Source organism: Alosa sapidissima, chromosome 8, assembly GCF_018492685.1.
Source record: "Alosa sapidissima isolate fAloSap1 chromosome 8, fAloSap1.pri, whole genome shotgun sequence".
Lineage (NCBI taxonomy): Eukaryota > Metazoa > Chordata > Actinopteri > Clupeiformes > Clupeidae > Alosa > Alosa sapidissima.
In genome coordinates, this window is record NC_055964.1 from 1,375,578 (window position 1) to 1,391,100 (window position 15,523).

The following is a 15,523-nucleotide window of genomic DNA, read 5'->3' on the forward strand; positions in this document are numbered from 1 at the left end:
AAATAAAAGATTTGACTTATTTGGAGTAGTCTTATCAAGACAAATTTGCTCAACACACTGGCAGCCAAATTTGCTTCTTTTCATAATGAAACTTCTTAAAATAAGTCATACTGAAAACAATACCAACTAGATCTTGATCTTGGTATAGAGTATACTGTATGAAAGGTTCCTGGACAAACTATCCAGCAAAGTGTTATTTTGTTTTACCGAAACAGTGTACTATAACAGCACAATAAAATGGGTAACAAGCATTTGGACCAAGCATTTTCACATTATTGTGTATTTTATATTATTTAACTTGAAAAGTATGAATTATGAGGAATATGACTGTTCAGGCATTGGAAGGCGCTCATGGATCGTACAGGCACAACTTTTGAGATGAACCCTGATACCTTCACCCTAGAGAACATGTTTGCCATGGAGCTGCACAAATATGGCAGTGTGATCGGAGACATTGTCACCTCAGCAGTCAAAGAACTCAGTATTGAGAAGGTAAAGTCACAAAATAATTCTCATTGTGGGAAATTCTAAAGTACTAAATTACCTGTAAACTGTAATCTTGTAAAATGCATTCAGAGTGCGTAAGGTGTAACTGTCACTTAATGTACAAAAAATATTTCTCTTTGTTCATACAGGGAGTAAAAGAAGTGGTAGACACCTGGGAGAGCATGAAGTTCACTGTACAACGTTACTTCAAAGGCACACAGGAGCGAGGTTCCATACTAGGCGCAGTTGATGAAATACTTCAGAACTTGGATGACAATGCTATGAACCTGCAGAGCATGGCTGGAAGTCGCTTTGTGGGGCCCTTCCTGGCTACTGTACAGCAATGGGAGAAGAACCTCTCACTAATCAGTGAGGTCATTGAGGTCAGTAGATGGTGATTAGAGAACAAGCAGTATCTATTAATCAATGTCTCTGGTATGTACAAAATAGTATATGGTAATAAAAAGAATATCCTTTTCAATCAACTCCACGATGGCCTCAATATAGTCAAATAAAGTCAAGTAAGGTTTATTTTATTTCAGCTGCGAAATAGCCATCCTCTTGTCTCAGCCCAAGTCCAATTGAAGTTCAACTTCAGATCAGAAAATTCACTGTTTTTCCTACTCAATAGCCCCATTTATACTGTGGGCCAATCCTAGTGCTTGAACTCAATTCTTGGCCTCAGGAAGGGTTTATATTGTCCTGGGCTAGGTTTAAACCTGTAGGCTGTTTAGCAGGGCCGTAGTCACCATAGACCAGGGGTCGTCAAATGGTGGACCGCGGTCCGAGTCCGGACCCTGACGTGATCCTATCGGTACCCGGACCATAATAGCCTAATTTAGATTTTCACGTAAGGTTTCAAAGCTGCACTAAATGTTTCATAGGTTAGGAAAACGGCATTTACTTCAGTAGCTTCAGGAACCATCATTTCGCTTGATGCTACTCAGCCAGTGAAATCTGTGCATTCTGACAAAGTCGAGTCAGTGAGTAAAGTTAACCTACTATGGTGAAGAGACTCATTGATAGCCTGAAACGAGCGAGGAGAGGAGACGGGACGAGAAACAATCAGATGGATATCTAAGTTAGCGATAAGTAAGTTATTTTCAAATCATGGATTGCTCAAAGAGGAGAAAGCTAGACGACGAAAACAGAGCTTTATATAATGATACGGGGGCAATACCGAGCAAAACTGTCAAGTCCATAACGGCAACTAAATAGGCTACCATGGCATTGTGTTGGCCTTGTGGATGTGACAGTTTTGCGCGGAATTGCCCTTGACCGACTCTTCTACATATTCTGAGACAGGCGATTTTTAAAAGCGCCAATTTGAAGCACCTCTACTAGACAAAGCATATATTTTGAGCAAGCATAGGGTAGGCTAAACCTACCCATTCAACAGTGAACTGAGACCACAGAATATTTTACGATTTAAATTAAGAGGGCAATATGATTGATCCACCACAATCTAGTTAGGCCTACATCCATTCACTGGCCAACAACGTGATGTTCCTGGGTTTCCAGGATTTCGGGTCAACATAAAAAAAAAAAAACTAAAAAAAAATTAAAATTAAACTTGCTGATTGATGGGTTCAAGGAACCAGCTGTGGAATATCCATCCTTGTCTCAGCTCAAAGTAACGTTAAGATCTTAAAAATAGCCAAGCTACTCAGTTGTTCTCCCCAATTACTCTTATCTTGCCTTATTTCTCCGTATTTCGAATGTTGCCTTTTAGGCTACTTATTTTATTTCACATTAAACATTAGGCCTAGGCCTACAACTACAGTAGGCTCCATCCATCCATCTATCCATCCAAATATATATATACACCCTGCCATAGACAATATTCAGAAATTACCAAAATGCCCCCCCAATATGCGGACATAGAAAAACGCTAGACTACAGGAAACCCAATAAGCACCACCGTCTGAAATGTAATCAAACGTTGATTACGCAACGTAAATAATGCATAAATGAGTAATTTGTGATTCCAGAGAGAGTACACCCCTGAATGATGTGTCCTGGTGGTTTTGCGTGGTGCACGCTATGAAAAGGTTGTGTGGTGTGCGCTATCAAAAGCACCATACTGCGGTGCAGGCCCGCATTTTAACAATATCGCAAAAGCTACCAATACAATTCTCACAAAACCTGTTGGAAAGGTGTAGCACAGGCTAAGGAAACCCCATTCGTTTTTGGAAACGATCAGGCTCAAAGGGAACTTTGAAGCATTTTCCATACTGTAGCCTATTTTCTCGCAATGATAACGAAAGTGAAACTTACAGTGCCCTTTTAGTTTAAATGATGAATTTGTGCGTGCCTGCGTCAGCCATTTCACCTCTTACAACATAAATAATGCATTCATATCCTAGTAGTAATGTCAGAAATGAATCGGTTTATAGGCTTCTTACAAAAAGGTTGTTGCATCTTGCATGTTACATTTAGATACACACTTAATCGCACATCCATGCAGGCAAAACATAGAAAACACAACTTAGAAAAAACGTTTACAATGCACTAGCGGTGATACCATGCATTGTAGCCTGGTTTCTGACAGAAATTATGTTTTGTGCCAACATGTAGAAACACTACTACAGCTTTTATTTGAATGGAGGTAGGCCTTTGTTAAAAAAAAAAAAATACTGTAAGTAATTAGTCCTAAAGACCTATTATATTCTGTGTAATATAGAGGTTAACAAAGATACTCTAGTTTGTAATTTATTTTAAAATATGAATTTTGGAGACAAATGGAGGGATACCACAGGTCTATGTCCAGGGATGGATTACTGTATGGGCCTACTGGGCCCAAGAGCTCAGGGGGCCCTGAAGCCCAAGCCTCTCTGTGGAGTTGTTTCTTCTCCACCTGTTCATTCAAAATTGTGTCCCCTCAATCTTGCCAACTGCAGCTTTAAGTGGGAGGTGTTTTCTGTGGAGTTCTGTCATTTGTGAAGTTTTGTTATTTCTTATTTACATGTTTGATAAAATGTTTACCTTAAACCAGAGCTATAAATGCTGCCAGTAACACTTATGGAGAAATTCAGAAAAGATGGATTCGGCAGAATTAGTGGCCCTAACAGGAAAGTGCTCAACAGCACAGGGCTCTTTCAGCAAGAGAGCCAGAAAGCTGGAGACCTCCTAGAAAAAAGGGTGCTTATTGATGAGATCAGAGCACTTGGTGTGGACTTTGGAAAGGTGCACAACACTGGTCTCGAATATGTTGATGCTCTAGGAGAAGTGGAAAGCGAGGAAGAAAAAGCAAGAAAAGAAGCTGCTCATGTAGAGGAGAAGATGGCGACGTGCCTTGCCACCTATAAAGAAACGCTCCAGCTCGCTAAGGAGATGTTATGGTCCAAATTCGCCTATGTCGACCTTAAATTGTACACTGACGGTGCAGAAGAGAAATGTGCTGAAGTGGAGAACACTGATGTGAAGGAGTTGCCGGAGAAAGACATTCAAGTCCTGAGAGAGGGCCTGCTGGAGAGAATCAAAATGCTTGAGCAGAAGGTGCTTTAATGGGAAGGTTTTGTCTCTGGAGCCAAGATAACAGTCTACAAGCTGGTCAACAGACTACATGACTGGGTGCGGAGCTGGCAAAAGTTGAAGCGGACAGAAGAGGTTGACGAAGAGGTTGAAGAAGCAAATTCCGATGAAGAACATAGCGAGTCCTGCAAGGGGCCCACTGGAGCTGGCACGCAGCCCCAAAAGCCCCTGAAGACCCCAGTGTAACACCTGTACCCGTGCTACAGCACCTGCGTTTCCATATGCACCACCACACACAACGCATCCTTGGCCTGCATCCCGGGGCATATGGCTTCAGACCACAGATCAGTCTTGAAAGAACACGCCTGCACACGTTCTCAGGAGACATGAGGACGGCTGAATGGGAAGAGCTGGAACAGCGGGGGAACCCACAGAGGACGGCTGGTGTTACAAGGTTCCACCTCCTGGCAAGTCTCGGTGAAAGGGTGAAGAAAGACTTGGTTCTGTCCAGCTGTGCGTCGGCAGATGTAATGTTCAGGCGCCTCGACAACTGCTTCGGGAACAAGGCGAAAATCGTTCTGAAGATATCCGAGGAGGTTCAGGGCCTACCCCCCGTAAAGGGAGACAACCCTAGAAAAGCAATTGAGCTGATCTAAGCAGTGGAGCTTAGTAACCTTGTGATCCTGGGAGAAGAGGACGTTATAAAGAACCGTTGGGTAGTGCAGTCCCTTGAAAGCAAGTTACCAAGCTCTCGGAAGGAGAAATGGATTACACACAAGACCAAGCAGTGTGTGACCCAAAATGCGGGAGCAAGTGCCATCCAGGAGGCAGATAGATGACCCTTGGGACTTAAAAAAGAGAAAGGGACTTAAAAAAGATAAAGGACTGCCTCTCTTATGTGCTAGCTGACAAACACAGTGACGCCCCACACTGGGATGTGGCCTACCCGTGGAAAGTGAACCCAGCGATTCTGCCAGATAACCGCTTAGCAGTGGAAGCAACCTTCCGGAACACCAAGGCTCGGCTGGCAAGAGAACCTGTGTGGAAAGTGGCATATGGAGAGCAGATCCGCAGGCAAGAGAACCTGTGTGGAAAGCGGCATATGGAGAGCAGATCCGCAAGATGATATCAAGAGGAGCAGCCATCAGGCTCACAAAGGAAGAGATCAAGGGCTGGAACTGGCCAATCTGGTACATCAGCCATCTGGTAGCCAGGAGTTTAAAGGGTTGAGCCTGAACAACCTCCTGCACAAAGGCCCTGATGTCCTCAATTCAATCCGAGGTGTCCTGCTGAGATTCAGGAGCAGATTGTATGCTGCTCTTGGCGATGTTAAGAAAATGTATGATTCAGTGTGGCTGAGGAGGTCCACCTCCATCGATTCCTCTGGAGGGATAACCCCGAAGATGAAATCAGTTGCCATGAGAGAAACGGCAAAGAGCCCCGGATCCTTACAGAGGACTGCTGTGTGGACGATGTCCTGACATCACATGATGATCTCCAAACTCTGGTTAGGATGACCGAAAGAGTGAAAGAAATCCTAAAAGCAGGTGGCTTCTCCCTCAAGCCCTGGGTCCTGACAGGCCAAAGTGGGAGGAGTGAGAAACCCACTGACCTCAGCAACGTCAGGTCAACAGAGCCTAAGACCCTGATACTCCCCAACCAGATGCGGGACGAGGAGAATAAGGCATTGGGATTGGGATATGAACCCTAATCTGACAGACTCTGTGTGCTGACGTCGGTGAACTTCTCAAGGAGGCGAGGAAAGATGAGAACTGGATCTACGAGAGGATGAGATCAGAGGTGGCACCCCCGACCCTCGTAAGAGAATCCTTCCAGGAAGCAGGAAGAGACCATCTTTCCAAGGACACCTGGGACGATCCTCTTTCGCCTCTTTTGCAGCTTCTTTGAGAAGCTGCAATAAAACTCTTTGAGCAATATGTGACACTTGGCCAACTCATTCGACAGGATTCAACAGGAGTCTCACACCTCATGGAGCCATAGGCCGCCCAATGGGGATCACATTTTCCGATAGTAGTGAAGCTTCCTACGGCGCCGTTCTTTAACTACGGTGGGAGACAGAAGATGGAGTCGTAGTGAAGCTGATTGAATCAAATGCCAAGCTAACCCCTCTAGACCAGAAAGGTGATGTCATTAGATCAGAGCTGTGCGGGGCTGTCTTTGCATCCCGCCTGAAGACATACTTCGAGAAGCACTGCTACATCAATGTCGATCGGTGGATTAATTTTGTTGATAGTCAGACAATTCTGGGAGCCATCCAGAAGAATAGCTATGGCTATCAGACATTTTTTGCTAACCGGATTGGAGAAATCCAAAAGGCCGGATCAGTAGATAGCTGGAGGTGGGTCGAAGGAAGACAGAACGTCGCCGACCTCATCACAAGGGGGGCATCCCCTGATAGTCCAGTTGACAGAAAGGTGAACTCGGAAATGTTGAGTACACCAAAGTTTTATGATAGAAATATATATTATGGGTCCCCAGCATGCAGAAACTGCTGGATGCTAATTTGCATATGTTGGGCAATTTGTGTAATTGTAGCTAATTAGCATAAATTAGCATAATCACCTATATTGATCATATTATAGGAGCTGCCAAAATGGACAATGCCAGTATGTGTTTAGGGGTTACTGGAGATGCCGAGTCCATATCTGACATTTTCAAGATTCAAAATCACTATTTAAACATGGTTTGGTCACGTTCTTACTCTCATTAAGCTGATTTTGGGGGCGATTTAAGAGTTTTTGGGGGCGACTTAGACTTTTTGGAGGATAAAAATGTTCAGTGTTTAGGAATGATTTGGATCCTCAAGTTATTTCTGAATTCCACAATAATTTTGGAAATAGCTATTCACTGGCCCTCTGCTGTGACTCACAATTGAGTAACAAAGGGAAGAACTACGGTGGGTCCCAGTTAAAAATTGACACTTCATTCACGATCAAGGTGATTCACGCAGCTGGGTGAAATGTAAGTACAACTGCAACCGCTTGGGGGCAGCATAGTCCGCTGTGGCGTTCCACGGTCGAACCAGACGGCGCATTCGACAGCAAGGGCTGTGATTGGCCGAGTTTTCAGTGCGTTTTTCTGTGTTTTTAGCAGCCCCTGCAACATGCTAGTCCACTGTAGCCTAAGCTTTGTACATAATGTTAAACATAGTTTTGGATTCAGTGGCAAGATTTCTTGATTGTACAGTGCCTGTCTCTCAGTAATGTTTTAAAATGAGAGCTTCGTCAGCTGGCAGTAGGCTACTTTGTCGGTAGTCATGAGAAGTTCGCTTGCTAACAGAACATAATTATGCTGCCCAGAAACCTTGTGAATAGTTCTGTTTTTTTTACTACACTAATGAGGTTGAAATATAGCCTTTGCCTACAGCATCTCCTTAACAGTAATGTTAACAAAATGACAGCATTCATATGACAAAGAAAAACGAATTTGGTCACTCAAGACTGTGCCACAGCAACCAGTGTAGGCTACAGTACTACCCAATAGGCCTACTCGAAGCAGATAGCGTTGTCTGACGGTCGAGTGGGTTAATGCACGTATTTCCAGAACAGGTCTGCAACTTTCAGGCAGTTCTGAGTTCGAATCTAGGCAGGAGCAGAGCCATATAAAGGCCTAGGCCTATTGTTATCATTTTTTGCAAGGTGTTGCTCCTGGCAATACTTGTTTATAAGACGTCGATAGCTGTTTTTGGGACACCAAAAACATTCTTTATAATGAGCGCATACCGGGAGTAAAACGACTGTTACGCGCTGTTACAACTGTAGGCTACAATGATTGCAATACAAAAATATGCGCGTTAGTTTAGTTTGTTTTGTGATGTTTTGCACTTTTGCCTCATGTGTTTTCAGGTTTGAGGGCTTTTTTGGCAAGATTGACCTTGGTTAGACTCTGCATATGTTATTTCTCCGTATGGAAAATAAAGTCAATTTTCGACACACGTCTTTATTCTTTAGTAAAAGGTGCAGAACATTATTAAACTTTAAAGACAGAATACGCACGCAGGCACAACTAGGCTACTTGTTGTTTTCTTTTACTCGGCTATCTATATATGGTTATCTGCACACAATGTTGGGCCAATTCACTAGTTATGGATATCACAAGTTTAAACAACGAAAACAGAAAGGATGGAGGCAGCAAAGCTAGAGGAGTTATTCCAGATGGGCAAGAATATGGTAGGCAATTGGTGTGCTTGTCAGAACGTTAGATTACAGCTGTTTAAAGCCAGACGTCACGGTACGCTAGAACAAAACTAAAGGTAACTTTAGCTATAGGGCTGTATCAATTTGTCCAAATGAATAGGTCATCATAGATGTTGTTGTTGTATTATTGCATGTGGATATTGTTGTTATGCTATGTAGGCTACTTTTTTTGCAATGCACGGACCTAAAACCGGGAAACGGACAAATATTGTACACACGTGAATTTGTTTTTGCGGGGGTGGGGGTGGGTGGGTGTACGTACCATAGCTCTCTCTCTCTCACACACACACACACACAGTACCTTTCTTAGCCACAGTTAATTTTAGTGGTGATATGTGTTATGGACATTGTTATGCACATTATTGACTGCAGTTTATTCTCATTAATGTCAGTCCATGAATGCATATTGATCAGTTGTTAACTAATACTGTAGGCCTAGAAGTTGCATTTGAAAATGTTACTGTTGTAGGCTGTTTGTTTTTTATTTCAGCCACACTGTTTTAAAGTGGACCATTATTTCACAGCAATTTTGAATAAGCCATACTGCAATACCGATTTCATGGTTGCACCATGCACATGTTCGCCAATTATGTGGCCCTCAGTAACCTATAAATTCAATGATGTGGCCCTCTATGAAAATGAGTTTGACACCCCTGCTCTAAAATATCTGTCCTGGCCTGGTTGCAACGGATTGTGGCCAAACGCGCGGAGAACCCTCCTTTGTCTACCAAAAAGTGTTACTTTGTGTCCCGCGCTCCCCCACTGCTTGTGAAAGAAGGGGGTGGGGGAGGGGGGCTTAACGTGAAAAAGCTTAATGTCCCAAAACGGCAACAAGTCATAATGGTAGGCTACAGGAAGTGGGGGGAGGGTATGGGATGACCAGAGCCGTCTTCGCTGTGCTATTCAGAAAGCATCTTCTATTGTCTTTCCAGGTGCACTCAGCTCGTTATAGCCTATCGAGTGCCTTAACAGATAGGCTCTGCTCTTGGGTTTGGCCTCACAGCAAACTCAACCCTCTTGTTGCTTGCAGTTTGTTCAATAAAGCGATGCAGATTACATTATTTATTTCTGATTAATTGCATCTTTTGATGTCTTTTGCAACATCTGCTTGTTAGGCTGGGCTACTGTCCTGTACAGGTAAATGTTCAACAATTGCTGGTGTAGGCCTACAGGCTATAATCAATTAGGGACTGTTTGTTATATATTTAAGGGGCTACCGGAGGAGTTTTGGGAGCGTTAGTCAAAAAAGACGTGACCCTCCCTCGCCAGCAAGAAATTTTTCTATGACTCTCCAAAGTGATTGAGAAAAAACGCATGACCCTCCCCAGTCCCAACAATTTAGGCTATTGATGCCTTGTGTAGGCTACTGGGTCAATTTGGGAGCTTGCATGCTACGACACCTTCCTTGAAATGCCTTGAAAAGGCTGTCGTTTGCACAATTTCACAAATAATCACCGGGACCGAAACAAACCTGTCAACTTTTCCCGGGTTTATCGCGTATTAACTTTTTCCTCGCTGTCTTAGGAGGAGCTGCAGGGCCGTCGCAAGGGGCTGCGAGACCCTGTGCGAACTTGACAGATGCATGAACTTACGTGCATGAAATCATGCGATAGCTTACTTTACACATAGCCAAGGCTACCGTCGGTGCATTTTAATAGTAGCCTAGTCTAATAAGCTACACCAGCTTGTCTTTAAGAGGGGAAATTGTATAGCCTAGAACATTAGCTGAGTCACATATTTGGCCATATGGTGTTTATCATAGGCTACATCACGAAACCAATAGTGTAACAAAGGCGAACACTTTAACAGGGGAAATTAATTGGGCATGAATCATTGTGCTGAACGGTATTTGTCAGAGCAGAAACACACACGACATTCAAACTGTTGATAAGATGTGCACTATGGAAACTGGTCTGTAGGCTAACATGGACGAATAAATGACACTGACTCGCCATATCTTGCTTTGCCGCAAACTCAGCAATGAAATCATAGGCCAGTTTGCCGGTAGCATAACGTCTTTTTCAATTCATAGAAGGGAGAGCCCAGTCTCTCCTGTGACATTGAGATGCGCAAATAGTTTTTAATAGCCTGTTCAACTTCGAAAAGCTTCGTTCACCCGATGCCAGTCACTGATCGCAATTTCAAATTTCGGGAAGCTTCATTCAATCTTTTTAAGTTTTAAGTGCTGTAGGCCCCTATCTGCCCCCCTTTGGAATTATATCTCGAGCCTATTATAAGGTCCAGTGCGTTATGTCCTGGGTTTCGGACGTGCTCAAAAAGAAAAGAAAAAACACTTTTTTTATAGACGGTTATGAGGAACAATATGTCTGAACTCTGTGTCATTCAGACTCAACCCTGCAACATGCTTGTTAGGCTGGGCTACTGTCAATGTACTTGTACAGGTAAATGTTCAACAATTGCTGGTGTACAGGCTATAATCAATTAGCTAAATCATTTGTCTAGCTGTTTAAAAACTATCAAATCTATAAGTAACCGTGACAAATAGGGTATAAGATATATAAACTCACGCTATTGTATTATCATATATTTTTGGTAATGGCTCAGCTTTCTCTGATTGTTCTACTGACTTGGAAACATGGAAGCAGTAAGTCAAGTCGCATCAAAAATAGTAGTGGCAGAACTCCAAAGTGACACCTTGTGGTTGTTTGTGTCAACTGCAGTTTGTGCCACTTCTGCTGAGAAAATGGGGTGCGTGATTCCTGAAGGAACCCGTCCAAACTTAACTGGGACCCACTGTAGCTTCTACTACTCCTCACTGTCCTCATCCGTTGTCATGTCGCCATCCTCTCCTTTCTTCATACCTGTCTTCTTACTCCATCCAAACACGGTGATATCCACAGCCGGTGGATCAGGACGGTCTGCTGCTTTCCAAAGCAGTCCCTGTAGATGGGCACGTTTTCCATGGAACGTCCTGATCCACCAAGTTGTGTTCTGTAGGAGACAGTGTCTTCAGTGCTGGAGGAGCCGGGAGTGGGAGACCTCACCGCCAGGGATGGATTACTGCACGGGCCTACCTGGCCCAGGGTCAGGGGGCCCTGAAACCCAAGCGTTTGCATGAAATCATTGCCTCAATATCAACACATCAGGATGTAGGCTATGAATCTGATTGAATTTAGTATTGGCCATCCCCAAAATGCACCAGAATACAGGAAATCACATCAAACAAATTAAAACATTTCTGAGGGAGGACCCCCAAACACATTCCACATATGCGACAATTAGTGGGGGGCCCTTAATACATCTGGGCCCAGGGGCACGAAAGTTCATAATCCGTCCATGCTCACCGCTAGGTGGAGGCCCAAGCAAAAGGATCCGAAGAGAGCCCTTGTAAGGGGTACTAAAAAGCCTTGGAAGATGAGGTGGTGACGCTGGCCTGGGCGCTGACTTCACCGAGAGAAGACCTGGAGCCCCTGCCCCCGCCGGGCGGCTTTAGGCTGGAGTTGGCGGTGGCCCTGGCTGCAGAGCAGAGGTGGAGCGGCAAGGAAGTGGTGCCTTGAGGACGGACGGTTGGCGGAGCCTGTTCGAGTTGGCCTGTTTGCCGGCACTCTTTAGAAAAATAAGGGGGAAAAAAGTTTGTTGTGTGAAATCCGATGGCACGAGCCAGAGAGAAGGTCTAGGCCTTGGCGCGACCGTGGTGGAGTGGAGCGGCCGGAACAGCGGAGGACAGCTCTGCGACAAGGCAGCAGAGGAGGGACGCCAACGTCGGTAGCTGTAGCCTGATTGCGCAGCGGGGTCCGGCTCCGATGGAGCTGGAGTCTGCTGCCCCTACTGGCGAGATGACGGAGTGGAGCGTCGGAGGTGTGGTGCCAGGTACGGTGCTCAGTGCCGGGGAATCTGTGGCAGTGGAGGCTAGCCCCCCCCAGGTGTTGGAGGAACGTCGCGGTGGTGCACACTGCGAAAGTGCGACCTGAGGGCGTTCTCTGAAGGGAGCTGGGGACAAGCGGAGACAGGCCAGATGACTGCCAGCCTGCCCGCATTGGGCCGCTGGTGGTTGTGGTTCCCCGGGGTGAGTAGGGCTCTTGCGATGTGTGCACCCCACCTGCGGTGTGGCAGTGCCAGAGACTTTGCTGGACTGAATGTGGGAACGCCCGTGCCAAGGACGGCAATGGCTTGTGGGGGGAGCTGTGTAACGTCAGCATGCTGGACTGTGCTTGAGATTCCCACGATGTTTCGCGCTGGGGATTCTGGGAGAACTTTGGGGTTGTTATTGTGTGTACTTGTGCCTGTATGGTGTGGCTGTGTCCAACCCTATATGTGTAAGGTGCGAGTGTTCTTGACTTCCCTAGCGTGTGCTATGTTCTGTGCCTATGTCCCTGCTCCCGACCTTTAACCCTTTCGTGCCCGTGCCGAACATTCCATTTTTGGTGCTGGATGACCTCCTTACACAAAAAAACGTATTTCTTGAGTATAATACATACCATCAATGGGATATACATACCATTGTAATCAGAAGGGTCAGTTCTATCAAATGATGTAAAATACATATGGTAATGTTGATATAGTAATGAACAGTCTTTGAAAATCCTCTCCAAATGTATACCGAAATTCCTTAAAATTGAATTTCATTCGCATAAAAATGAATTTTCATCATATTTCTATATGAGATAGAGAAAAATATAGAGTGTATGACATGTTCAGCAAGTTGTGGGCTATTTAACAAAAAATACTGAATTGGAATATCATTAACCTTTCAAAAGTTATGATAAATTAAGTGATAAGTGTAAAAAAATGCAGGAAACGGGATTTAGAATGTTGACAGAATTCACATTCTCTTTCTCACCAAAAACATAAAAGTATGCATAAAAACTAATAATGAAGTCAGACACAATGGTTTAGATTTATTTGGTCCATAAGAATAAACCATTTATTTGTATATAAGCAAATGCTACAGTCAACAATAATGATATATAAAAGAAAAACATGTACCTTACCAGTAATACAGGAAGTAAGTATACTGTATATTTATTGAAGATCAATTCTGAATAGAGACATAGAATACATTTGATTCAACAGATACAACTTCCTTATATAAATTAGTGTAATATGAAAATGATAAACATCTATAAAATGTATTATTTATGAAAAGCTAGGAATACAATCAACTTCAACATCACTCAAAAATCAATGTGTCTAAACATTTGAAAGTGGATTACATAGAACAAGCCTGTTGAGAATAAACACATACACACATATACACACAAACTTTCACACACACACACACAGAGGAGGATAGGGAAAGGTGGGGTGGGGAACCTGAAGGTTAAACACAGAAGACCTATGACTCATAACGAAACGCATCCCCTTCTGTAGAATGCCAAATCTGACAGCAATTTTGTTTACCAAAAAGCAGTCACCTACCGCTAAACTCCAGGCCATACAAGCTACTTTAGTGTTATTATGTATTGTTTTTACAACAAAGCCAACTATTTTTCTTTGGCTCCTGTTGTACAGGAATATGTACTTGATGAAAAGACGACTGAGTAGTAGTTGGAGCAGCTGAAGGCGAGGCTGAAATTTTGACGGAAATGCCTGCCAGCTGTTGTGATAGATTTTCGCCAAAGTCTTTCTGGCTGTAGCTACCAAACCTAGGTTCAACACCAGATTCTGCATTGCCAAACTTGAAATAATAAGAAACTACTGAAACAGCAATGTCAATGGAGAAAAAGTGTACACAATATGTATTTCTCATTTGGTCAACGCTCCCTGATCCCTTCAGAGACTTGGTACCCCAGTAGCAATGGATATTAGGGAGGGAAGTGAAGTACCATGTCAATGATCAATCCCAGAAAACTGTGAAACTCTTCTGGGGTCTCTTCGTCCCATGCCCCTGCACTGTGTGTTTGCATGCGACGGCCTACTAAGCACAACCTCCCACCCGTTCCAGTTGGTAAAACCACATATGCCTGGGACAACAACATAAAAATCAACATCTAGTCTATTTCACAGTGTTTTAGTGGCAGTCTACACCACCCTATGCACGCCACCTAAATCTATACCTTCTTCCTTCATCCTCACATGGTCTTCAACATTGTGAGCGCAAGCTCATCAGCAGTCAGCTACCTCTTCAGGCCTGCAAGGAGGTCTGTGTAGGTCTTGTCATCCTCCATCTGAAACAACAGTAAAATCATACAAATGTAATACATTTATTAATTAAAAAAATAAAATCACAAAACTACAGATGTGTGCGTGTATGCACATACATATACAAGAAGAGGTAGCCTAAACTATTGAAGCATTTTGAGTAACTCAAAAATATTTAGAAGTATGAAAAGTCATTTTATTACACATGGGTTTAGCTACCCTAAATCTGATTGCCTGGCTGGCATTAAGATAAAGACAGATTACATTTCACCTAGTAACTAACTGCTTAAATGCAATAATGACATTTCTGACATAATATGTGATTTCACATCATGTTTTCTATAAAACTACATATTGAGAAGAGTAGAATATCAAGTCATGCCATCTTAGAAAATGTTGAGACAAGCACATCTGATGTTTGTCATTTAGAAGTTAGCAAGGTAAAACAGTAGCACTACATTTCTGACAGAATCCGTGATTTCACATCTTGTTTTCTACAACTACATATTGAGAGGAGTAAAAATATTGCTCAACTTATTTCATGTAAGAGAACACAACTTAGAAACGCGGCGCCCATTGATTTATTCAGCTTTGGTATGCTATACTGACTTGCCAATATAATGCTTACCTACCAAGCAAATTGGTACTAGAAAACAAACTTACTTACAGGTTATAAAATTACAGGTTTTTAAATGAAATTGTCGAATGAAAATAACTGATATCAAAAGCAAACGAGAATACTGCAAGCAGTTCAGAGTCAAGTCAAGTCAAGTCAAGTCAAGTCAAGTTTATTTATATAGCACATTTCATACACAGAGGTCATTCAATGTGCTTTACATAAACAAAACCAAACGATAATAACAAATAAAAGCATAGAAGGGCAATATAGTCAAAGAATAGTTAAAAGGTAAAGATCATAATAAAAAGAAAACATAAAACACAAGGTAAAATCATTTAAAAATAAAGAATACTTAGTAAGCAAAAACAAAGGCAAAAGTAGTAAAAAAAGTAATAAAAGACAAAGTAGAATAATTATCGAGGCAGATTCAGAATTTGTAACTCGGCACAGTTAGCAGAAAGCGTCTGAGAACAGTTTGGTCTTAAGTCTAGATTTAAAACTGGCTACAGTTGGGGCCTTTTTAATGTCATCCGAAAGTTGGTTCCACAGCTGAGCCGCATAGCAGCTAAAAGCTGCTTCACCATGTTTAGTTCTAACTGTAGGTTTTACTAGCAGGTTTTTCACC

At 43.1% G+C, this 15,523-nt stretch overlaps 1 protein-coding gene across 2 annotated transcripts in view; it reads left to right on the top strand.

Moving 5' to 3' along the window:
- The window catches only part of dnah10 (dynein axonemal heavy chain 10), a 313,740-nt gene that overhangs the window by 125,639 nt on the left and 172,578 nt on the right, over positions 1-15,523 (top strand). For both annotated transcript variants that reach the window (XM_042101375.1, XM_042101376.1), the window contains 2 exons: positions 336-492; positions 636-869. In XM_042101375.1, coding sequence (XP_041957309.1) covers positions 336-492; positions 636-869 — 391 coding nt within the window. The remainder of the gene's footprint in view (positions 1-335; positions 493-635; positions 870-15,523) is intronic.